General features: G+C 40.9%; 1 protein-coding gene across 1 annotated transcript; it reads left to right on the plus strand.

Moving 5' to 3' along the window:
* Window positions 1–763: 763 nt before the first annotated feature.
* slc29a4a (solute carrier family 29 member 4a) lies at window positions 764–24,983 on the plus strand. The gene is made up of 11 exons (XM_079644431.1): window positions 764–981; window positions 4,943–5,327; window positions 6,845–6,976; window positions 9,005–9,118; window positions 10,479–10,607; window positions 11,374–11,448; window positions 12,293–12,561; window positions 16,572–16,692; window positions 17,855–18,042; window positions 20,942–21,182; window positions 22,808–24,983. The coding sequence occupies exons 2-11, from the start codon at window positions 5,075–5,077 to the stop codon at window positions 22,945–22,947; spliced, it is 1,662 nt and encodes a 553-aa protein (XP_079500557.1). The 5' UTR covers window positions 764–981; window positions 4,943–5,074; the 3' UTR covers window positions 22,948–24,983.
* The last annotated feature ends 44 nt before the right edge of the window (window positions 24,984–25,027 follow it).

Raw genomic sequence — 25,027 nt, forward strand, 5'->3', positions numbered from 1 at the left:
ATAAAGCGCCACAGAGCAACTTTCCTAAAAACGTTGATTCAGTTCCCTGTATACATCCAATCCCAATGGAGGCTCACGACGTGTATACAAATGATTAGTTTCCTCACAAGTTCAAACAGTGAAGAATGAGTCATGTACTACAATATTCACACGTGCACTATTGCTGTGCAAATCCCTTTATAGTCCACCCATTATTTGATATTATTACAATATAGCCTATACAGTATGTTTTACTGGTGCAGCACTTAATTTCACATTCTGTTTTATCTCATTTCATTTGACTTGCATGTCGTTTTCTTATTCTTGCACGAGTATGTCACTTGCACTATTTTATTGTCTTTCGTTTCTTGTATGTTGCATTGTTGGAGGAGCTTGTGATAATACAGCCTTATAGTTAAATGAATGCAACATAAAAAGGGAATATTTGCTGTGGTTTAAATGGTGAATTAAACTGCTGATCATAAGTAAGACACTTTGTTAAAACATTTAGTATTTTTCCTGCCTTTTAATCCCAGTTTGATTGCATCCCACTTACTCTGAGTCTGATGACTACAGAAACACTGTTAATGATTCAAAAGCATGATATGCAAAGTGTTTTCTGAGTGGAGAAAAAGTTATTAAACATTTCGCTGGTTTCATCCTCCTCTCTAATAGTGCGTTTGAAAAGACTGATTGCAAAAGATGAACCAGAGCCAGAGGAAACAACCCCCTCCTCTTCCTCCTCTTCCTCCTCTTCCTCACCCTCTCTCCTCCCCCTTCTCGCTGTCCTCCTCCATCCCTCCACGCTTCCTCCTCTCTGGATGGTGCGTGAGGAGTGCTTACACAGGACGGACTACACCGGGGGTTTCTGTCTGATGGATCCGGGCTGAAGAGGGACAAGCTCCGGCCGGAAGAGACCCTCGAAGATCCCGCAGCACAGACCCCGACCTGCGGCTGCGAAAAGCCGGGGGGAGCAGGCAGGAAACCGGGGAGCCACTGGAGGTAAGGGGGGGGGGGGGGCATCAGGAACCTGTTGTTGGTGTGTTTTTATTTTCCATTTGAGTCGCGATGGGAGGCAAACACACACGGGTGGAGATACAAAGCGATATTTAAACCTTGTTGGACTTGATTTGTATATTTTTTTATGATGATTTAGTCAAAATAAGAAGCGGAATAAACTGAGAGTGAATCTGTGCGTGTGTGTGTAATCCACAGCTCAGACGTCGTGTTTTTATATGTAATCAATTGCAATTCATGTTGCTGTTTAGTAACGAGGAAAACAGGCAAAGATTAATTAATTTGGAGTTTAACACAAACGTAAAAATATACTATTTCCAAGGTATCTGCTTTTTTTGTAAAATCAAGGGTTTTTTCTCACTCTTTAAGCTCATTTTATCATTATTGGAGTAAAACAATAGAAACTGCAGCGTGACATTAGACTGCAATTTAATTATGGTCGCAGGCAGGAGCTTTTTAGTGTAATGCAGGAAGGCAGAGAGCGCCTCCTCTAGTCTGGAACCGGAAATTGCAGGTGGCTCAGTATGTGAGACGTGAATTGGCATCATTATTAGATTTAAAAACACACAAGCTTTTTCTCAATATGCTTCCAGGGTTTATATCCAGGAGAGGCACACTGTGTTTCTGCACGGAAGCCATGAGTGCAAAACAATTACAGAGATGAACACCTTCTTACATCATGTTGCAGCTGGGGTTTTAAATAGGATCTCACTAAGCAGCTCCCATGACTGTGCTGCTTTTATTTTGTAGGGCAATCTGCCTGCAGGGCATCAGAGGTGAGGCTGGATGTTGGTGACAGAGATGAATTGTGTGCAAGTGTTTGTGTAACCGTACAGGTGTGAGTCTAGTGGAGCTTTTTAGTCTGTGTGTTTGCAGATGGAGCAAAGTCAATACCCATTTCTATTGATCCACCCTGTAACAATAACAGTTCCCTGTTGACTCGAGTGAATGAAGCCCGGTTATTGAGCCATGTTTCAGCTGCTGTAATGACAGAGAAGAGGCCTTAGGAGGAGCCTGTATTCGTTTTTTGTCATTTAATATTGGGGGAAGGTGTTGGATTACTTCGCTGAATGTTACGTCGATGAATACATAAATTAATGTTCATAAAAATTATCAGAAATTATTTGGTTAATTGATTTTCCAATGTAAGTATTTCTTATTGAATTAACTGCAATAACTTTGGGATTTGTACGGTGGCCGACCGGTTTAAACGTGTTACAGTGGCCCAAAAACATTTCCATTAGGCGAAACGCGCTGGAGTTTAAAAAATAACGCAAACATAAAAACACAAACGTGACCAAACACACGCAAATGAAGAAACATCTTCCCGAAGTTGACGAAACATGCGCCGGGTTTACTAAAAGCGTTGCATGCAAGAAATGCTGCAAAAAAAAAATCGCTGCAAGAAGTTTGAAACACAACCAGGGAGACTAAAAAGTAAAGCACATTTTTTATTTGCAGAAATGTGTATTTGCATTGCTTTGTTTACTTAGTGCTGCTGTAAACGCTGCACGTTTCATCAAGTCGATGAAGGTGTTTCTTCATTTGCATGTGTTTTGTCACATTAATGTTTCTATATTGGCATCGTCTCTGAAACTGCAGCACGTTTCTGCTAATGGAAATGTTTTGAGCCGTTGTAGCGCGTTGGCACCTGCTGGCCACCGTAGAGTTGGACAATAAAAAACAAGCAATGTAAATATGTGAATGCTTTTTAAAGGACATCTTGCAGTATTACCTAAGGTTTTATAGTTCAGAAGATTACATCGTTAATCATGGAAATAGTGTCAAGTAGCTGGATGGCATGATGATGAATGTAGAGCAAACCACAGCAGCCCTTTACACTTCTAGCTAGTATTTGGTGTTGCTTTACCTTGAATTGCCCAGAATGCATTAGCTAATTAAGTTGCTGCCAGCTAATTTATTTTAAACAAATGTATGTTTCTTGTTGGAGAAAATACAAGGTGTCTTCTTTATTATGGGTTTTCTGATGGGCATGATACTGTGTGTGACCTCGCAGCTGCCTCTTCGTAGATAGGAGAAGGCAGGGCATAATTCATGTTGTTGATACCAACGAGAGCACACACACTTTGTCTCCTCTCCTCTTTGAGGGGGCAAAGAGCAACACTGCCTTTCCAGAGATGTCCCGACGCCTTCCGACACTGTTTGGTACCTCCTGACTTTAGACTATATAAGCTTGATGTTACTTCCTGCTCCTTTGAGCAGCATACCTCATGTGTGTGAGTTGAACCATATCCTTTGTTTTACGATACAATAAGATATACGTTATTGTCCCCGTAAGGACATTTGTTCTGGACTCCGTCCTGCAGTTCCGCATACATGTACATATACAAACATAGTAGACATTAAGAGACATACACATATCATCAGTCATACACCGTTTGAACAAACACAATACACAGACGCACATACTGACAATGGCGACCTATTGCTCAACCCTCATGGCCAACATTTAAAAAGTACATTTCATTACATTTGACTACATTTCATTTCATGTGAATGTTAAGAAGCTTAATGGAGATAGGTAGGAATGAGTGCTGCTCTTGGGAACCCTGAGTCTTCTACCAGAAGGTAGGAGCTGGATGGATTCTGGGTGGAGTATGTGGGTGGGATCAGACACCATTTGTTTTGCCTGTCTGATAATGGACTGCTCGTATATGTTTTGGAGAGATGGGTGTTTTTGAACCCACATAATTTTCATAGCAGTCTGTACAAGGCGAGCGATCTGTGTATGTGACTTAACTCTGCTGGTTCTTGCAAGAATAAATTAGTAACTGACCTTTGATTCTCATCCCGGTGTCGAGTGATATTTTCCTAATAATAATAATAATGGGTTTCATTTATAAAGCACTTCATATTTGACTTCAAATCCCGAAGTGCTACAAGCAGTGGGAATGAACAGTATAAAAACATTACACAACACGGTAGAATTAATAAAAAGCAATAAAAAACAAACAATACAAATAAAATAAAATAAAAGGGTGGTAATAAATGAAAGGCTCTATTGAACAGATGGGTTTTGAGGCCTTTTTTAAAAGCCTCCACGGTCTGTGGTGCTCTCATGTGGTCGGGGAGAGCGTTCCACAGACTGGGGGCAGCTGAGCAGAAGGCCCGGTCTCCCATCGTACGGAGCTTAGTCCTGGGGGGTTTGAGGAAGTTGGACTTGCTGAAGCGGGTGGTCCGCAAGGAGCTATGGGGGGTGAGGAGTTCCTTGAGGTAGGGAGGGGCAGTTCCATGGACACACTGGTGGGTGAGGACGGAGACCTTGAATTCGATCCTCAGTTCCACGGGGAGCCAGTGTAGTGATTTAAGGATGGGGGTGATGTCATCATATTTGCGCATAAACATTTTCCGAACATTTCTGTTTCTGTTTTGAAACTACAACTCTTATCAGACAAATTAAAGCATATGTTGAATATAAAATGTCAAAAAATAGTGGTTGGTTACATTTTAAGGAGGCCTGAACTGATGTTTCTTGGTATTGTTACAGTAAAAACAAACCACAATATTCATTAAAGAGCAAGTCCTCGCAACAAGGAAGCTTGAACCGGTAAAGATCTTTGTATTTTTGTTATTTGGTCGTGAAAAACTTTGATTATTGTGGTTTTATCAACTCTTCTCTCCTATACCTTGTAGAGTGATGCATATTGCCGTGCCTGTTGGTTGAATACAGAGCTGCCTTTTGGCTCACCTTGTCTGCCACCTAGTTATGCATTCTTTGTCACTCTGTTTCTCTCATTTAATATGCCTCTCCCATATCCACACACACAAACACACACGCCGCAAACTGCATTTCTTTGGAGTGTCTAACCTTGAGTCTTGTCACTTTCAGCAAGGCACTGACAGATTGTTTTCTTTATCCTATCTCTGCCTCTTCTGTCACATTTTAATTTGGTTTCTGCTTCTGTCTTCTTGTTTCCCCCTGCAGATCCTCCATCATCTGAAGGCCTCTCTTCCTGGGCTTGTCTTGGGGATTGTTTTTTTAAACATGCACGCTCCCAAGAGTGTGTAGAGTCAAGAGGAAGGTTTTTTTTTTGCGTGTGTTACTTGATTCGCAGAGATGGGCTCGGTGGGAGCTGAGCGTCGCAGGCCAACGCCGGCTCAGACGCCCGAGGAGAGGGATGTGTGGAGGGATGGAGGGAGAGCTGGGTGGAGGGAGGTAGGCAGGGAGGGGTGGAGGGAGGGGAGGGAGGGGAGGGAGGGGAGGGAGAGCGGCGTGGTGCAGAGCTTCAGCTTCGACTCGTACCAGCTGGAGGAGGAGGAGATCAGTAAAGACGCCCCTGAGCGAGGAGTGCTGGCGCTGTCCGAGCCCGGTGAGGGAGGCTCTCTACTGTGTGTGTGTGTGTGTGTGTGTGTGTGTGTGTGTGTGTGTGTGTGTGTGTGTGTGTGTGTCCTAGCATTACTACACTTGTGGGGACCTAAATCTGTTTACACAGTCACGTGTGGGGACTCGCCTCCCTTATGGGGACAAAATGGAGGTCCCCATGAGGGGAATCATTAATTTTAGGGTAAAGACTTCGTTAGGGTTAGGCATGTGTTGGTTATGGTTAAGGTTAGGATAAGTCTCCAGGAAATGCATGTAAGTCAATGTAATGTCCCCTGAAGTGATGTATACATGGTGTGTGTGTGTGTGTGTGTGTGTGTGTGTGTGTGTGTGTGTGTGTGTGTGTGTGTGTGTGTGTGTGTGTGTGTGTGTGTGTGTGTGTGTGTGTGTGTGTGTGTGTGTGTGTACTGGTTTTATAAAAAGATAGTCTAAGAACAAAGAAAGAAGAAAGCAAATAGATCAATATATCACAAACAAATATCAAAATGAATCCAAATACTTCCCCTCCAAAACTCCATATCGACAAACATATTGCAATTTCTATACAATATGCATCAAACTCAGTGTTGCACTGAGTATAAAGAAAATGTTGGACCAAAAAACATCAAAAAGTCTTTCCTCACCCACTCCAAAAACAGCATGAATTGCAAAGTGTGTGTCTAGAAAGATAGATATATTTTGCCCCAAAAAGACAAATTAAATGATCACAATTGTGTTTAAGTTGATGTCCTTACAGTCAGCATATCAGTGAAGAAAACTTCCCCTGAATACAGTTTCGTTTTGAATGTGTCTCATTATGCATCATGCAAGTGGGCTTTTAATATTTAGTTAAGTATTTATCTGCGCCCTGTGCAGTCAATCAGTGGCGACTGAGCTTGAAGATGTTTAAACTGATCTGTCAGTCTATGGTAAGTTCAGATGAAGTTCCCTGATCAAGTTCCAATAGTGCTAAGTCTAGACCCTTACCCTTTATTTTTATTGTGAAGTTTGAGGTATTGACACACACTGTTCACAAGATCTTTCACCAATTACTACTCTTGTATCTTCGCCTATATCTGGCTTTTTAAGTTTGCTTAAACTGTTGTTCAGCATACAATAGCAATGAAGTACAACACTTGTGCTCAGTAACATTGCATATCTACAGAAAACCTTTAAAAGCCAGCTGTTGAATAAATCAAAACATGATTTTGAGCGTTTAATAGTGGGATCACAGGATTACACACAGTTATATAATAAACCTGCTCATCTCACTTTCACCATGAAACAGACTCAGCTGCAAACGTCTAACACCATCTGAACCCCTTCTGATGAATCAGCTGCAGGAGCAGTCCTCTGAATCAGCGTCTCTCTGCTACAGCTCCATTCATCCTGATTAGTGTTAATGAAGATGGAGTGTGTTTGCTTTAGACCTAATTCAGACTTTTTGATCATTCCTATCCCCGCTGTTCGAGTGTGATTTCAGCCTCGTTGTGATTCTCTAACCCTTGACTCTGCTTCCCCGCTCAGACTTTGAGGAGCCGATCCCTGACGACCGTTACCATGGCATCTACTTTGCAATGCTATTGGCTGGCGTGGGTTTCCTGCTCCCGTACAACAGCTTCATCACCGACGTGGACTACCTGCACCACAAGTTTCAAGGTATTAATATGCATGAACCAAGCCATGCACCGATGGAGAGTGCAGGAATTGTACATGCACACCTGCAGAGTGCACGTATAGTATATTCATGTTGGGGGTGACAGTCGATTCAAAAACGTAAATGAATCCCAACAATAATCAGGCATTAATCTTAATTAATCTCAATTTGAAATGACTGGTATTTGCTTATTCTTTGGGGGTAGTTAAACAAATACATGTGTGTATTAAACTTTTTTAACGTTATTATAACATCTCAGCATCATTTTGATGATTTCTGAATTACTGGCACGACGTCCGACAGTTTTCCGACACTTAGCTTAAGCCTCATCTTAAAGGCTGAACTACTCGTCACTCATTTTAGGATGTTTAACGAATTAAATAAACAATCTCTGAATAAGTTGACCCTCTATATCAGGGGTGTCAAACTCAAATACACAGTGAGCCAAAATAAAAAAATGGGTACTACTGGAGGGCCGGACTGGTTCAATGTTTATTGCAAAACGTATTGAAAGGAACTTATTGCACATATTAAACCTGGAATTAACAAAGCTAAAATTATTGCTTATAAAAACAACATTAAACATTAAATAATCAGTTGCATTCATTTCTTATGGCTCTATCTGCAGAGTCATTTCTTATGATTACTTTTCCCACAGGCCAACAACAGCTTCAACAAAACTATTTCCCTCAAAGAAAAAACCAAACATGCCCTGTTGTCGTGAGAGAAAAAGTGCAGAAGGAAACATCCATGTAAACTCAGTGTGCTGCTCTGTGATCAGATACTTGGCATCTCATCTCGGGTGCAAGGTCATCAATGTTTGGGCTCAGGGTCTGAGCTGAGGAAACCCTCAGGATGGAGTGAAGGTGTGCGTGCAATATACCGGTGGGCCAGATCTAATAGTAATTAGAAATTATCCTTCGGGCCGAAATTAAATCCACCACGGTCCTGATTTGGCCCCCGGACCTTGAGTTTGACTCATGGGGTGTTTCTAAACCTCGAGGAAGGCTGCTTCAGAGCCACTATTTCAAGCATACTACGTCATCGAGTGCCGCCGAAGGACTGTTACAATGTCCAGCATACTTGGAATTCTACCGAGCCCAGCGTACTTCGTTAGGAGAAATTTTGAGGCTGCACATGTGTAGATTCCGCGGTCTTAAAATCCCCACAATGCTTTGCGCACGGACCAATTTCCCCAAATCTGTAGGGGAAAAAGTAAGGCGGGGCCTCTCATATGACGCACACCTGCACACTTGCTAGCCTGTTCCACTCTTTGTTTTCCGAATGCCAGGAAGTATTCTTGCCTCGCTTCTGAAGCAAGATGCTCGGCAGAGATGTGCTACCAAGCAAGCGTACTCGCGATTGAGAAACACCCATGTGATCTATATAAATCCACATCTCCTACAACAGATGGACTAAATACCATTAAATCACACCCAGTAGCCCAAGTTATTAACGATTGAAAAATTGGGCTAAATAAGCATTAGGACTCTTACAGCATCAACAAAGCCGGGAGGAAGTTGGGGTCAAACTTGGAAATGTGATAAATGAGATAAAAAGGCAAATGCAATGAGAAGGTTTGGCAACTGTGGCTGTGAGGTAGTGCGGTCGCCTTTCAATCGGAAGGTTGTTGGTTAGATCCCAGTCAATGTGCCGTGGACTAGCTTTGGGCAAATTACTTTTGTGTGGGTTGTGTGAATGTTAGCTTCCGCGAACAAGTGGCACATTTCTCTGTTTGAAAGGTTGAATGATGTGTTGTAACTGTAAAGCCCATTGAGGGGTCGTAAGGACTGGTTCAAGGCTATACGTATCAATACAGTCCATTTACCAATTAGGGTTCCATTTTTGTATTTCACTTTGTGTCTTTGATGAACAAAGGCCATGCATAAAATACATTGATCTCAAAAAGAGAACAGATGATACTCTAGATTTTTTACTCGTAGCGTAACGTGTGCGTGTGCGTGTGCGTGTGCGTGTGTGTGTGTGTGTTTGTGTGTGTGTGTGTGTGTGTGTGTGTGTGTGTGTTTCAGGGACGTCCATCGTGTTCGACCTGAGTCTGACGTACATCCTGGTGGCTCTGCTGGCCGTCATCCTGAACAACGTGCTGGTGGAGCGGCTCAGTCTGCACACCAGGATCACTGTGGGTGAGTCAGGAACACACTTTAATCAGGAAGAAGTTCTCATTATGGAAATTTCTGCTGTCATTTATTAATGAATCTCCTCTGGGAAGCAAGAGCTTATCAGAGCAGAGTACACAGAGCAAAAAACTGTGAGTACGGTATAAAAGATCGAGAAAGAAACGTCTTATTTTCCCTGTTTTATTCATAACATGTGTCGAACAAGCTTTGACAGTGTTTTCACAAGGGGCTGTTTTTAAAAATCTTGCTGTAAGTTTTCAAAAACACTCTTGAAGCAAACTTACTGTGCCATTTAAGTAAACCTTTCAGATACTTCAATGCCACTTGGAGAATTGGAGAACATAATAAATTAATAGGCAAGCACACAAGATTAAAATCAAATATGTACACATACATAGTAAGAAAATAATATGTAAATAAATAGCAGCATTGTGACATACGTTAATATATAAAGTAATCAACATAACAGAGATACCTTGGCCCAAGCTAGACCATTTAAAGGGGTCCTATTCTTTACAGGATTCCCCCCCCTGCCTGAAACGCCTCAATTTGACTTCTTTGTTTAAGGGGCGGGACATCTCTAAGCGGTTGACCAATCACAACAGAGACGGCCAGCTAACCAATCAGAGCAGACTGGGCTCTGGTTTCAGACAGAGGGTGAAAAGAGGTGCTGCAGCACAGGCAGTATGAGAAAAATAAAGAGCTTTTTGAACATTTAAGCATGGAGACATGTCACAGTGGAGATACTACATACATTGAAATTGACCCTAATAGGGCCCCTTTAAAGTAATCCTGCTGACAAACAAACCAGAAACCCATATTTAAAACACAACCTCTTAAAATGCAGGCAGATTATGCTTCGGGCTTCTTAAAGATTAAGCATAACACTGGAGACATTTCAATTTGGCTCTAAATTATTCAATAAAAATCTGTTTTATAATGCTACACGCCTTTGCTAATAATAGAGCTGTTCAGCCTTCCGATATGAAGAAAATATAAACTCTTTAAAAATGTATGCCCCCCCCAGGAGGTTTTACCATCACCACCTCCCCATCCCTCTGCAGCCTAAAATAGCACCGCCTGCATCCTGGAGGGAATGTCTTTTGAAGTGTGTTGTCTGCTGGAGACTCTCTGGAGCTCAGAGACTCCCGTCGGACGTCAGATGGAAACGATACGGCTGTCAAATATGTGCTCAGTCATGCGATCCTAACATGACCTGGTCTCCTCACTGTGTGTGTGTGTGTGTGTGTGTGTGTGTGTGTGTGTGTGTGTGTGTGTGTGTGTGTGTGTGTGTGTGTGTGTGTGTGTGTGTGTGTGTGTGTGTGTGTGTGTGTGTGTGTGTGTGTGTGTGTGTGTGTGTCTGCAGGTTACATCCTGGCTCTCGGGCCGCTGCTCTTTGTCAGCGTGTTTGATGTGTGGCTGGCCAAGTTCACCACAGCACAGGCTTACGTCGTCAACCTGGTGTCAGTGGGAGTGGTGGCCTTCGGATGTACAGGTACTACTACTACTAATAATAATAATAATAATAATAATAATAATAATAATGCATTTTCTACCTCCATATCTACCTCCCATATTTCCCTACCAGCTATCAGAGTCAGAATACTTTATTTCATCTCGGGGAGGTTTTGGTTTTGTGACAGTTGCTCCACTTTAGAAAAAGTTAGGAAAAAAATATTTATATAAACATAGAAAGTAAAAGTAAGACTATGTTATAAAAGGTAAAGTGAAATGAGGATATTTATATAAAAAATAAAGAAATTAAAGTATGTTTAACTGCGTGTATTTTGGCTACACATTGTATTACAGACTTATTATAGGAGCTGTGGTTAAAACGATCACATTTCGGGGGAAAAAGCAACAAAACAATCTACGACTGTTGCCAAAATGTATGCAGCAACACAGCCAAACATCGAACAAATAAGAAATTGAAGCAGTAAAACAAATGTCCCTGTTACACGGGGAGGCTCTAACGAACATGATAATCTGGCCATCGTTTCTATACCCACTGAAGAGAATAATGCAACATTTTGGTGCTCTTAGAGCTGAGTCAGAGCTGTCAGATACTCAGTGGAGTCTGCAGTCTAATGTTGTCTCACTGATTCTCGCAGTGACTCAGCCTCCAGCCAGCAGCAGTAACAGGTTCATTAGCCGAGGCCAGAGAGTCTCCTCCCCAGTGTGTGAAGTCCAGGAGTCGTGTTAATAAATAGTATTGTTAAAGTGTTTAACCGTTTGAAAAACACTTCGTCTTCCCTCCTCAGTGCAGCAGTCCAGTTTCTATGGTTACATGGGGATGCTGCCCAAGAGGTACACACAGGGGGTGATGACCGGGGAGAGTAAGTACACTCACACTGACTCATTAATGTGCACGGTGCAATATGATGATGATTTACTCTCAGATAAGGTCTTAAACTGTTCTTGCATCACAGCAGGTCCCATTCCACATCTAAAAAGGCAAATATTACGACAAAAAACAAGAAAAAACCGACATTTAAAGAGGCCCTATTAAGCTCTATGGGGTTTTCCCTTTCCTGTGGTGCATGAGTCAATCCTAACATTAAAGGCAGAGTTCAAATGTACGTTAAAGGGTCTTGAACCTGTTGTCTTCAGTGGTTGTTATGTTATGTCAAATATCTGTTTTCTTGCTTCTTGTCTTGACATGTGTCTTTGTTGATGTTGCAAATGGAGCTGCTGCAATGCATGACATTTTTTACAGATGTGTTCTGACGATAAAGTATTTTCGTAGCATATCGTATCTCATCTTGTACTATCATATGATACAGTCTCGTATTGTATTGTATAATATTATGTCGGTCCATCACATCGTGTAGTATCATATTGTTTTGTATAATTTTGTATTGCATCGTTTCTTAGCGTATCGCAAGAGCTGTATTGTTTTTTACATTTATTTGCATTTACATGTACAACCGCTGTTTAACAACGATAACGATTGAAAACAATAAAAACTAAAGTGAGCAAAAATAAACAAAAAAACACAGATAAACATGAAAAACATTAAAAGAGACATATTTTCTTAGAAGCACACACACATGGGGGAGACAAGGACAGCAGCATATAGAAGAAGCAAACATGATGTTTAGCACAGCAGTGACTAGGTTCATCTGAACGTGTGAGTTTTGAGGCTGTCTTTCACTTCCTGCTCCCGTTCCTCTCCTCCAGGCACAGCAGGCGTGATCATCTCTCTGTCACGCATCTTCACCAAGCTGCTGATCCCGGACGAGAGGAGGAACACGCTCATCTTCTTCCTGGTGTCCATCAGCATGGAGATGCTCTGCTTCCTGCTCCACCTGCTGGTGCGCCGCTCTCAGTTCGTCCGTTACTACACCAGCCACGCCCAGGGAAAAGGAGCGGGGAAACTTCCCGACGCACGAGACAACGGCACCGGATACAGAGTGCACCACGACGTCACCGCAGAGGAAGTACGATTTGTAAGTTTGTGGAGAGATAATCGAATATACTGGTTGTATAAGTGTCTAGTGTATGGATGGTCTTTGCTAGTGGCTTTATGAATGGCAATGTTGTTCAATTGTTCCGCTGAATATCTCAACAGTTGTTTTATGGATTGCCTTTTAATCGGGTAGAGCAGCGGTTCCCAACCTTTTTCAGCTCGGGGCCCACTTAAGAATAAAAAAAAATGTGCGGCCCACATTCAACCATAAACAATACGGAGGCTAAATAAAGTTTGTATTGGCCCATTCAGAACATGTGACACGTTGTTAATCCAGCAGTACAGAACGTTGTCAAGGACTGTACTGACTGTTGCTAAGGAGGATCAAGAAAGAGAAAAATAAATCGTAATAATGAAATCTTTCCACACAAATTATACTGTTTTGCAAATGATTTTGCGGCCCACTTGCAATGCATTCGGGCCGCAGCCCACGGGTTAGGAACCGCTGGGGTAGAGGCATTCATGGTCCTCTGAGGATGAATCCTACAATGCCGTGATGGAGTCAATCTTTATGGAGCCGTGTACAGAGGGGTCGGTTATTCCCAGAAATGTAGGAGAATAGAAATGAGAAAAGTATTGGATGGTGATGTTGGTTGATTGTTCTGATAATATCTCAACCACTATTGGATGCTTTTACATTTCGTAGAAGCATTCATGATCCTCTGAGGATGAATCCTGTGATGGCATATCAGGGTCGATGAAGGTACAAAAATAAATAATGTATGGAGGCAGGAGATTATTTATTTAATTTAGTAGCCATTTTGGTACAACACTATGGAACATCCAACACTGTATGCTATATAATAAAAAAAAACAATTCAAAACGATGTCTCTTCTGAGTCCAGATGCTGATGATAATATGTTGATTCTGCTTTAAATAACATATGTTTTCTAAATGTTAAATCTGATTGCAAAGTGTAATTCAATTAGGTCTTCCACTGTAGCCACGATAAACGATCCAACCTTGCAAAGTGAAGCCAGGTCGTTCCTCGACAATAAAAGAACACCATCTTTCGACATTGTTTACTATATATATATTCAGGAATTTTTTCATTTTCTTTTTTCAAATTGATTTTTTTTAATTATAAATGGAACATCTTAAAGGTGGGGTAGGTAAGTTTGAGAAACCGGCTCGAGATACACTTTTTGTTATATTCCATGGAATGCTCTTAACATCCCGGTAGCAATGAATATCTGAAGTGCTTTGACAATAAATCCATAAAAAAAATGAAAAGATTCCTGAATATATATATAGTAAACAATGTCGAAAGATGTCATCTGTGGAAGCCGTGGTACTGTAAAAAGCACAACCAATCATCTGAGCCGGCCCGGCTAAAATAACTGGATGGCCTACCTGCCCGTCAGCCTTCCATCTGTGCACAAACTTATCTCGTGCCCTCATTGGTCATGTGCACGTTCGTGTGTGTTGGCGGAGGGGCTCTGTAAGGAAGTCTGAAGGAAGTGGCAGATTTTCAAAAAAGGTTGTGTATTTTCAAATTCTTTTTAATCTTGTAAATTCTGAGTTTTGACTCTGATTATTCCCCTACTCCCCTCACTTCTTTGAGCTGAAGCTTCTTAACACTGGACGAGCTCCTCTCATTAAAGCTTCTCTCTCATTCATTAATCCCGTTATTAATGATTCCACCACGGACTGTTTCTCCAAGAAGGGGAAATGTCAGCCGTTTAAACTGAGCTGTCACGCACCGCCCACTTCATGTCGAAGTCTTTGAGGAGCGTGTCCTCTTCAGGGATCGAGGGCTGTGCAGAATCATTTATTTGAGCTACAGGCTGCTTTTTGGACGCCAAAAAAAAAAAGATAAAGACACATGAGGAAGAGGAGGAGGCTCCTGCAAACAGACAGAACATGAGAGTCACGACTCCTTGAGGAAACAAGGTTGGGAGAAAACTGTTGAGGCGAGGAGGTGAGACAGAAAAACAGAAAGAGACATGACAGAAGAGGAGGTGGAGACACTTTGTATTCCTGCTTGAAGCATCACTTGTAGCCTGAAGACATGGAGTGAATATTGTGTGTGTGTATGTGTGTGTGTGTGTGTGTGTGTGTGTGTGTGTGTGTGTGTGTGTGTGTGTGTGTGTGTGTGTGTGTGTGTGTGTGTGTGTGTGTGTGTGTGTGTGTCTCTGGAGGATGATTCAGGCAGCTCTTTGTTCTGGTTGCCGGGGGAAACCGTTGCTCTTTGCTGAGGGATAATCAAGAAGAGTGGTGCCTTCTGGCCCTGCAAGTCCCCTCCAATCAACTAATGGATCGCTGTGTGTGTGTGTGTGTGTGTGTGTGTGTGTGTGTGTGTGTGTGTGTGTGTGTCCAACATCATTACGTCAACCTCCAGCCACTCACAGTGATGGTCTCTCCCCCATAAACAAAAACAGCTGATGCCAGGAAGCCATTCTTAGTTAAAAAATATACATTTCACTGTCAGATAATTTTGTTTATTTACTGTGTGACAGCTACATCTAGTGTTGTCCTAATGAACTGGTAATGTACTTAAAAAAGCCTTGAAATGATGTTCAGGAAATGCAAAGTGAAGGCAGGGCCGACCTGTAGCTCTGGCTTTCTAGATAGGGCGCCAGATCTGGGGGGGGCGCTGCGCTGACAGCTCTGGGAGGGAAAATCATTTTTGACCGTTGGTGCTCATCCTAATTTTCGGCCTTGATGTAACAATATTCATAATTAAGTCAATGTAACACCCTTTTCACCCCGTTTACACTTTTCCTTTCATGGGCGCTGTAAGTGATGAAAATGAGGGATGTTGGCTTATCAGGCGCCCGCAGCTCACAGCCAAAGTGCGAGTGAGCGTGGGAGTGAGCGAGGGAGAGAGGGAGGGCGCACCGGTACCGGCGCTGTTGTTATTAGAATCTGGTGCTAGCTGCTCTAACGGATATAAGAAGAAGATGTTTCTACAATAATGTGGAGGGAGAGATCTCTCCAGTCAGACTGAGAGGCTGATAACTACAGCTCAGTGAGGTAAAGGACTCTGAGTGTTTAGATAGTCCACTTTAGTCTAAGTTATCTCAGTGCGTCACAAACGGTTTGGTCACAATTTATGTAAACACATATTTCCAAGGCACTCCTTTTATAATTATTGGGATGAACAGGTTTGAAATCATTCCAATGCATACTATAGGACAGTAAACCAAAAATATTGTTTAAAACTGGAGAGATAAAAAAATATGCATAAATAAATAAATGTTAACTAGGTAAAATAAGATATGAATGAACAACAAAAATAAAATACGTTGCATTTATTTGTTATTGGCTATGGTAGGTTATCGGTTATGTTCACATATTATTTGATTAATAAAATGTAAACCGATCTTTTTCATATGGGTGTTTTAAAGTTGTACCCCCTAGATCAGGTAGTAATTCTGCTCAAAGTGCACCAGATTGAAGCATTTTACTTTAAAATGTTCAAACATTTCTTCCCAGGGGGGCATACCCCCAGACCCCCCCTAGAGGAAGCGACGTCCACCCCCCATTTTATTGTGTATTCCTTCGATACTCTATTGGCATTTATCTTTTCTATTGTACGATTCTCTGGCTGGGGGGGGGGGGCTCCAGCTCAAATCTCGCCTAGGGCTGCAAATTGTCTAGAGCCGGCCCTGAGAGAAGGCATGTGGTTTCTTGACAAAAGAACCACAACACTATTCTTCCACGTCTTTTTATAATCTCAGAAGATTTTCTTTCTCTTGAATGTAATCTTGGAGATATATATATGTCCTCTGAATATTACCGCCTTCCCACTCATTAAATCTTCCTTTACATTTCAATAAGTCATAATGTAACACGTGAGTCGTGACATTGTTCTCATGAAGTAATCGAAATAATGACATTACTTATTATAACGGCACCTAGAAATCTGTAACCTAAAGCATTTCAAAACACAAAGTAATATAGATGATTGGACACAAAGGTTTTCTCTGCCTGTTTGTTTGATTTAAAAACAATCGAATAATCCCTCTGTATGTCTCTCTCTTCAGGGAAATGGAGCCACAGCGCCGACCTCTGCAGAGGAAGTCGTCGAGGACTTTGAGGGTGGGACGTATGTTCGATTCGACGCCCCGAAAGCAAAGATAAGGAGGAGCTGGCCCAGGGTCCGAGGTATATAAGATTCAAAGCTTTTATTGTCATTTGTGCATAGAGTGTAGTTATGTCAATGACATTCTTAGGTCACAGGCTCCTCAGACAGTGCAACCAAAATAAAACAGATAATAGTAAATAACATAGAATATAATAGAATTTCTAAATAGAATGGGCATCAGGCGTCTAACCAACATTTAAACTGTTGACTTTGAGATGAGGGAGCTAGGAAGTGTTAAAAAGGCTAACTCATTTCCGGGTCAAGGACTCATTCCTGCACCACTTTAAAACCCTAGTGCTCCAACAGATGGAAGTGGAATTTAAATGCATGCCCTGGGCCGAGGACTCCTTGTGAATCTGCACCGGCTCAAGTGATAGCTTCAGGGTTTTAAGGTCACCTATTGTGCAAAGTCCACTTCTTCATGTCTCTTCAACATCAATGTGTCCCTTCTTCTTCATGTGTCTTTTACATCAACATGTGTCCCCTCTTCTTCATGTCTCTTCTACATCAACATGTGTCCCCTCTTCTTCATGTCTCTTCTACATCAACATGTGTCCCCTCTTCTTCATATCTCTTCTACATCAACATGTGTCCCCTCTTCTTCATGTCTCTTCTACATCAACATGTGTCCCCTCTTCTTCATGTCTCTTCTACATCAACATGTGTCCCCTCTTCTTCATGTCTCTTCTACATCAACATGTGTCCCCTCTGTGTAAAGAGACTCTGAAAGTTTCAGGAACAAAGATTCTCTCTCTTTTTGATCCATTTCTATAAAAACCTGTCTGAAAATGAGCTGATCGGATTTTGGCCACTTTATGATGTCATAACTATGTTTTGGCTTGTGTAACCGTTAGCCAATCAGCAACCAAGGTACCCCCCCCTCCCCCCCTTATCACCTGAATCTCCTCCTAGAGCACCATTGTGTTCTTTTTAACCAAACATCTCTCAGAGGGGCGTGGGGAGGGGCTCCTTATTTTCATCTAAAGTAAAAGACAGAGAATCAGCACTTTGGAAACAGGGCTGAAACAGAGGGGATTATGGGTAATGCTGCAATGATCTGTTTGGTGTTTGGAGCCAAACACTTCAGAGACATGTTCTGTATATATCTGAGACCTGTAATATATTGATGAGAAACAGTATAATAGGAGAGATTTTCTAATAGTGTGTGTGTTCTCTCTCCAGACATGATCCTGCATCGTTACGTGGTCTCCCGGGTGATCTGGGCCTACATGCTGAGCATCGCGGTGACCTACAGCATCACTCTGTGTCTGTTCCCCGGCCTCGAGTCCGAGATCAGAAACCCCGAGTTAGGAGAGTGGTTCCCCATCCTCATCATGGCTACCTTCAACATGTCCGACTTTGTGGGCAAGGTTAGAAGAACCTTTTATGAAGTAAAGAAAGATTCAAGATTCAAAGGTTTTATTGTCATATGCTCAAAGCTACAGTGTAGAAATGGCAATGAAATTCTTCTGACCTGAGCTCCTCCAATATGCAACATATATAATAAAATACAAAATATAAAATAAAGAGTAGTGCAGAAAGTCTATATACATGTCAATAGAATATGATATGTACAAGAACAGAATATGAAATGAAATAATGTAAATTAAGACAAAATTAAATACGGTTTATTGCGGAAAGATGCCCTGAATAAAAATAATGTGTACAAATGTCCCGACGGGGTCTCCAGGACATTGGGTTTAGAGATGGCACGGTGTGGATGGGTGTGTCCCAGTCAAAGAACACGGAGAACAGACTTTCCCAGTTTAGATCTTTAATTCTACTTGTTCTTGCTGTTAGCCATGTGTGTGTGTGGTCTGTAACAATAGTACACACAAGGAATGGCATTAATAATAATCACAATTATCTATAATAAAAAATTATAGAATCAATACAATTGAATTACACAAGCGAGTGAAATACCACTGCATCCAGCACCGCTAACAAACTAGAGACATTACTGCCTACTATGCAGTGCCGAGCCGTGACTTTTATACCTACGCCCTCCGACCCCCCCCCCCCCACACCCTTCCCTCGAAAAAAAAGAAGAGTTATTACGTCACAGCGTATACTTCAGCGGAATAGTGCAAAACGCATCAATGACAGCGACCCTCTACCACACAAAACAACACCATGTATATAAACACCTATCATGACAGGGCTTCCACAGCCAAGTAACAATTAAAAATGAATGAAGTCGGCACGGCGGCCCACATTGAAAATGACTTAGGACTACCTTTGATGATCAAATCACTTAAACACAAAGTCCATCCTCCTGTCCTTTTGGATGAAGCCCTTGATGGTGGGTCATTCAGCTGATCCTTTGTCCCTCCAGTTTATCATTGTAACTCAATCTTGAAAATGACTCGGTTAATAATTTCACAACGATGTAATCACTATCACTGACATGAGCCATCATGAACGAACTTATGCTCGTCATAAATCTATCAATTAGATTTATGATTCGAAATATTTAAAAGTAGGGTAGACATGTGGATATTATCCGGCTGAACAGAGCGAGCATTTATCTAACAGGTTAGTTTTCCACTGACCTTATTTCGAGCTATTTTCCAAAACCCTATGGAGAAATCCCATTGCTTTTTTGTCGAGGGAACCCGTGCGCAGCTTACTTCTGGGTTTTAGGACGCGCCACTGCACACATGCATAAACTTCACAGCGGGCGGAACTTGTCATGAAGTCCGCGAAAATAAAGCCCACCCATTTAGAGGGAAGACTGTCAGTTGACATTACTCTCTCGTTGAGTTGGCCCTCTGTGCATGTACAGCAGGACCACCAATCAGCTTCTATCTTCACAGTGACTCGCAGTGACGAGCTTCTTTCATTTAACCCTTCACATTCTAACAGAAACTGATCAGGCAGATTCGAAGGATTTATTTATTTGGAAATGTTATTTTAAATACAATTAAATCAAGTTATTTTGGTAAAACTAATGAAAAATATAACTTAAAAAAATTACATCAGCTCAATTAACCGGGAGCATTAAAGGAAAGACACTTATAACATAACATCAACAAACAAACTTATGATATAAATGTGTGGGCTTTCTAACATCCCGGCCATTTGTTAGATAATACAAATGAACCTGAACTTTATAAAAATGGCGTTAACTCAAGCTACTTTCTTCCTTTCAATGTCAGATTATACTCTAAGGGCACCAGATAAGCTTTCTTTTATTCACATAAAGCCTTTGAGCAAAGTGCAATGATCCAAAAATATAAAAATATAGTTCTTTCCCAGGTTTAACAATAATGGGGCGACTCCTTTAAGATTTCCACAAGGTCGGCTGTGGTGTTAGACTCCTCCTGCCTCTGTAGAGCCGAGATGCTCAATGAAATCCCCCAAGAGGTACGATGTGAATATAAGAAAACATGAACACAAGGTCATAGTGAGAAATGATGAATGCTTGTGTCCTTGTTGATCAAGTGTATTTTTTTGTATTCAAAGGCAAATGTCCTCTTGGGATAGGAGGAGGATTTCCTGTTCACTTTTTAAGAACTCTTTATAGATTTTCACTTTGGTACGTTGAGTGCAAATATTGTTACATTAGTCAGTACACTGTGTGTCGTGATGGGGATTATTTAAGCTTCACTTTACTTTACTAATATTTAATTATTATAAATCAAATCTAGTTGGAATGGTTTGTGTTTGACTGTTTGATTTTAGTGTTTGCTGGAGGTCCATTGTGTACAGAAGAGGATTAGGGTCACATGAGACATTTTTGGGATGTCACCAAAAGTAAAACAAAAATTAAGTTCTGACTTTTATAGAATTCTGGAAAAAAAAACGTTGTAAATATTTTTTTTATTTGAAAATCTCAGCAAAAATCTCTCATCGAAAAAATTCAGAACTCAGATTTTTTTTTTTTTTTGGTCAAATCACCCACAAATTGTCCCAGGTTGCCCTTATCTTCTTCTGTAGTTGTTCATGTTAAATTATACATTATAGCTGATTTAACCTAATCTTTAAAAAAGTATGGAGATTAAGAAAAAGCAAAGTAAAACAACGTCCTGACACTAATGAGGAAGATAAAGGTGTAACTTATCCTGTTAACATTTATTCTGCACATTCGTTCAATGCTACTTTTTTCCACCAAATTCTGCTATACTTCACACATTTATTTTCAGAGAGATTTGTCATATTCTTGTTGAACTTTTCATTTTGTATATTATTTTTTTGTAAAATACAAACAAAAAGAATAAGACCTCTCATCCCTAAAACACACCTCTCTCTCTCTCTCTCTCTGCTCAGATCCTGGCAGCGCTGCCCTATGATTGGTCCGGAGGCCGCCTGCTCTTCTTCTGCAGTCTAAGGGTGGTCTTCATCCCCCTCTTCGTCATGTGTGTTTACCCGGCCAGCGCTCCCACCCTGTCTCACCCCGCCTGGCCCTGCATCTTCTCCCTCCTCATGGGAGTCACCAACGGATACTTCGGGTCCGTGCCGATGATCCAGGCCGCGGGGAAAGTGCCGCCCGAACAGCGAGAGCTGGCAGGTGAGTCACTAATAATAATAATAATAATAATAATAATAATAATAATAATAATAATAATAATAATAATAACTCATTCTATTTAGAGGCGCCTTTCAAAAGACACTTTACAATTCATAAAATATCCTAAGGAAAGGTTTAAGACAGTACAAAAGGACCGTAACAGGGGACATTACCTCAGTGGGGATTCATTTTCTGTAGAGATAAGAGAAGTACTTTATTGATCCCAATTTGGGAAATGTTGGTGTTGCAGCAGCATAAAAAGACATGGCATTGTACAATACAAATGTAAAGACTAGAAATAAACATGAAAGTAGAAAATATACATGAGGAATTACAAATGTACAGTAACAAAATATAAAGCAAGTTATTATATATATAAGTATGTGAGGCATGGAATATTAAATATGAAATCGAATATAGATAGAAGGTAGGTGTAGTTCTTTCAGTCTAATTTAAGTGTAAAACCGGACAGGAAATAAATAACCAAACTCTAGATGGATTACATTAATGTCTCCAAAAAATACAACACTGGTTCCAGCTTCTCAAATGTTAGGATGTGCCGCTCTGCTCTGCTTTGTATCAATGCAAACTGACTAGCTTTTAGATTTTGATTGGACAAAGAAGAAGTTTCTGTACACCTCGAATGTTTGAATCGAATCCCAAACCGATGCGTTAATTGTTAATACAATAAACTGTTGTTTAACCGCATCGATGCGCAGAAAGAAGAATGCCAGCATGAGTAGATGTACGCTTCCTTCTGCGCGGTGATAGGATAGTGTAATTCAGTAGAAATAGAAAATAGTTCCTACCTGACTCAACTGCTCGAAACAAGGGCTGTCGATTATCTTGAGTAACCGGGTCATAGAGACATTTCGGTTGAGTTTTACAAATGTGTTTTTGGCGCTTTGAGCACCATCTAGTTCCCTTATCCTGGAGAGCAGGCAGACATCTCCAACAATCTGTAAGTTACACCGAAACAAAACAGATTCAGTGGTTGAAAAATACTTTCCCTCAAGTACTGAACATTTTAGAAGTAATTGTGCTCTACTTGAATGCCAGACTAACTGAGTGTTTCTACGCTATACAGTTATTCTTAAAGGTGGGGTAGGTAATTCACTTCAGAAACACTTGTTGTTATATTCCATGGAATGCTCTTAACATCCCGATAGCAATGAATACATTAACTGCTTTGACAATAAATACATAAAAAATGTCATCTGTGGAAGCCGTGGTACTGTAAAAAGCACGACCAATCATCTGAGCCGGCCCGGCCAAAGTAACTGGATGACCTACCTGCCTGTCAGCCTTCCATCTGTGCACAAACTTATCTCGTGCCCTCAGTGGTCATGTGGGCGTCCGTGTGTGTTGGAGGAGGGGCTCTGTAAGGAAGTCTGAAGGAAGGGGCAGATTTTTTCTGGTTGTGTATTTTCAAATTCTAGCGCACTCGAGCTGGTTTCTCCATTCTTACCTACCCCACCTTTAAGTGAGTACTTCTTCCATTGCTGACTATTGATAAATAGCACTATAAGAAAGATAAAAAGTTAGAATTTTAAGTAGCATTCTCTCCGGATAAGCAGGTTATGTATTCTCTTTGTCTATCACTTCCCTTCTCTGTTTCTCTGCAGGAAACACCATGACGGTCTCCTACATGTCGGGTTTGATGTTGGGCTCCGTCGTGGCGTACGCCGCTTACAGTTTCGCCGCTCCAGCATCAGAACTACCCTTCTCCACACTCAGCATACATGCCAATGCTACCGGGTACTGAATGTCTAAACACAATTAAAAAAAACACACACACATACCTGCATCCATTCACACACACACATAACATCCAGAAGAAGCAGACTGGTGGACTAGAGCTGCAGAGAAGGAGAAGAAAAAACTCTAAAGTTCATGTGTATACTCTGAGATTGGTTCTCTTTGTCCAGATCATTTTTCGATTTGGCTTTCTGGATAAATAAGTGGAAGAAAAGATGAAGAATATTATGTAAAACAGTGAAAACGTAGCACTCTGTTGGTCCACTGACCTTCAAATGTCACGTCTCTGTTTCCCCGGAGGAGAGGAGCTGTTCGTCTGTCGGGAAGCCAACAGAAGCCCTTTGAGTGTGTCACCGTCAAATTATTGTCTGCACGTGTGTGTGAACACACCGGCTGACATTTTGTACGGTGTAAAGTCAAGCGGCTTTTCGCTGCAAGGAAAGAAACAGCTTTCATAACGACGGGTCACATATGTTACATTTCACCATGTGGAGAAAATATGTCAGTGTGATTTTTCTGGATCAGTTATTTCAGATTTTCTTTTCTTGATTATAATCGTTGGATCATTTAAAAACAAAAGCTACTTAAAAGGAACCCAATTATATTCACAGTGAAACAGAACCTCATATCTAAGGTGACTTATTTGCGATTGTCATGGAGTTATGAGACAGATTTAAAGGGATAGTTTTGGGATTTTTTTAAGTGGGGTTGTATGAAGTACTTATCCACAGTTAACGTTTTATCTATAGTAGATGTTGTTTTGAAAGCCCCCTGTTATTTATTGGAAGGAAGCTAACTTAATTACGTAGTCGGGATAACAGCAAAACGTATTTTAGACACCCACATAAAAGGCCCATCTAAAAAATAGATATGAGGTTAAGTGTGTGCTATATTTTGAAGATTTGTACCGCTTTACTTTGCTGTCATACAACCCGTTCCTAAGGGAGATTAAAGCCTTTATCAATGCTGTATTGAACAAAACACACAAAAAGAGCAAAGACAGAGTTTAAATATTTGAGTATTTAAACCATGGGTCTCAAACTCAAATACACAGTGGGCCAAAATTCAAAAATGGGTACTAGTCGAGGGACGGACTGGTTCAATGTTTATTGCAGAACGTATTGAAATGAACTTATTGCACATATTAAACCTAGAACTAACACAGCTTAAATGATTGCCTATAAAAACAACATCAAACATTAAATAATCAGTTGCATTCATTTCTTATGGCTCTATCTGCGGGCCGAAATTAAATCCGCCAAGGGCCTGATTTGGCCCCCGGGCCTTGAGTTTGGCACATGTTATCTAAACACTCCACAAAGGTTATTTAACATTTATTTATAATAGATACATTGATCACTAACAGTTCACACTGCAATATAGAATTAGAACCTGGAAACACATTTTTGCTTTTTGTTTTACCGTGCCTTTAAATGAATTACAGTTTACAGTTTCATGGATAACAAACAACACACTGTCAAAAACTTTTTACTTAAAATGTTATGAAAATCCATCTTTCTTGTAGACAATAGAAGATTCAACTGTGTTTTGATTAGCTCTATTCATCTGGTTTACTGTGTTTATTTTCAATATTAAGAACATTATTTTTTAACTTTTAATTCCAACTTGTATATCTGAAAAGAAAATAAGTTCCATTATGAAGCCATTATGTTTATGTGCATCAGCAGCTGCGGCTCTCTGCTCTTGTTTTTCACCAAAATGCTAAAAAAAAGATGAGGGAAAAAGCTGATTTCTGTCTGTTCTGTGACTTTACTTCTTGCACCCTCTGATGGCTGTAAGGAGAACCAAATGTTGGTCTGAGTGTACCAGATGAGATAATGATAGCTGTTGTTTAAAAAAGAGATGTTTCGTGTCCCCTCTGTGTCCCTCTGAACTGTGTCTGTGTGTAACATCCATGTAATGATGTGGGATATGAGGGAGTCAAATATGTGCCAAAAAGTCTACCTGTTTCTGCTCAGCTGTAAAAAGACTGAATGTAAGATAAAAGTTGTAAATATACAGAATTAAATGCTCTCAATGCCGTGGAAAGCTCTTATTTTACTCACCAGAGCCTCTATCTGGTAAAT

Source organism: Notothenia rossii (genome assembly GCF_949606895.1).
Source record: "Notothenia rossii genome assembly, chromosome: 8".
NCBI classification, from domain to species: Eukaryota; Metazoa; Chordata; class Actinopteri; order Perciformes; family Nototheniidae; genus Notothenia; species Notothenia rossii.

Excerpts from the sequence above, each read along its gene's own strand:
- slc29a4a (XM_079644431.1), top strand. The coding sequence starts at position 5,075 with ATGGGCTCGGTGGGAGCTGAGCGTCGCAGGCCAACGCCGGCTCAGACG. Across the intron at positions 6,977-9,004 it reads CCTGCACCACAAGTTTCAAG|GGACGTCCATCGTGTTCGAC; the intron begins GTATTAATATGC and ends TGTGTGTTTCAG. Across the intron at positions 11,449-12,292 it reads GGGGGTGATGACCGGGGAGA|GCACAGCAGGCGTGATCATC; the intron begins GTAAGTACACTC and ends CCTCTCCTCCAG.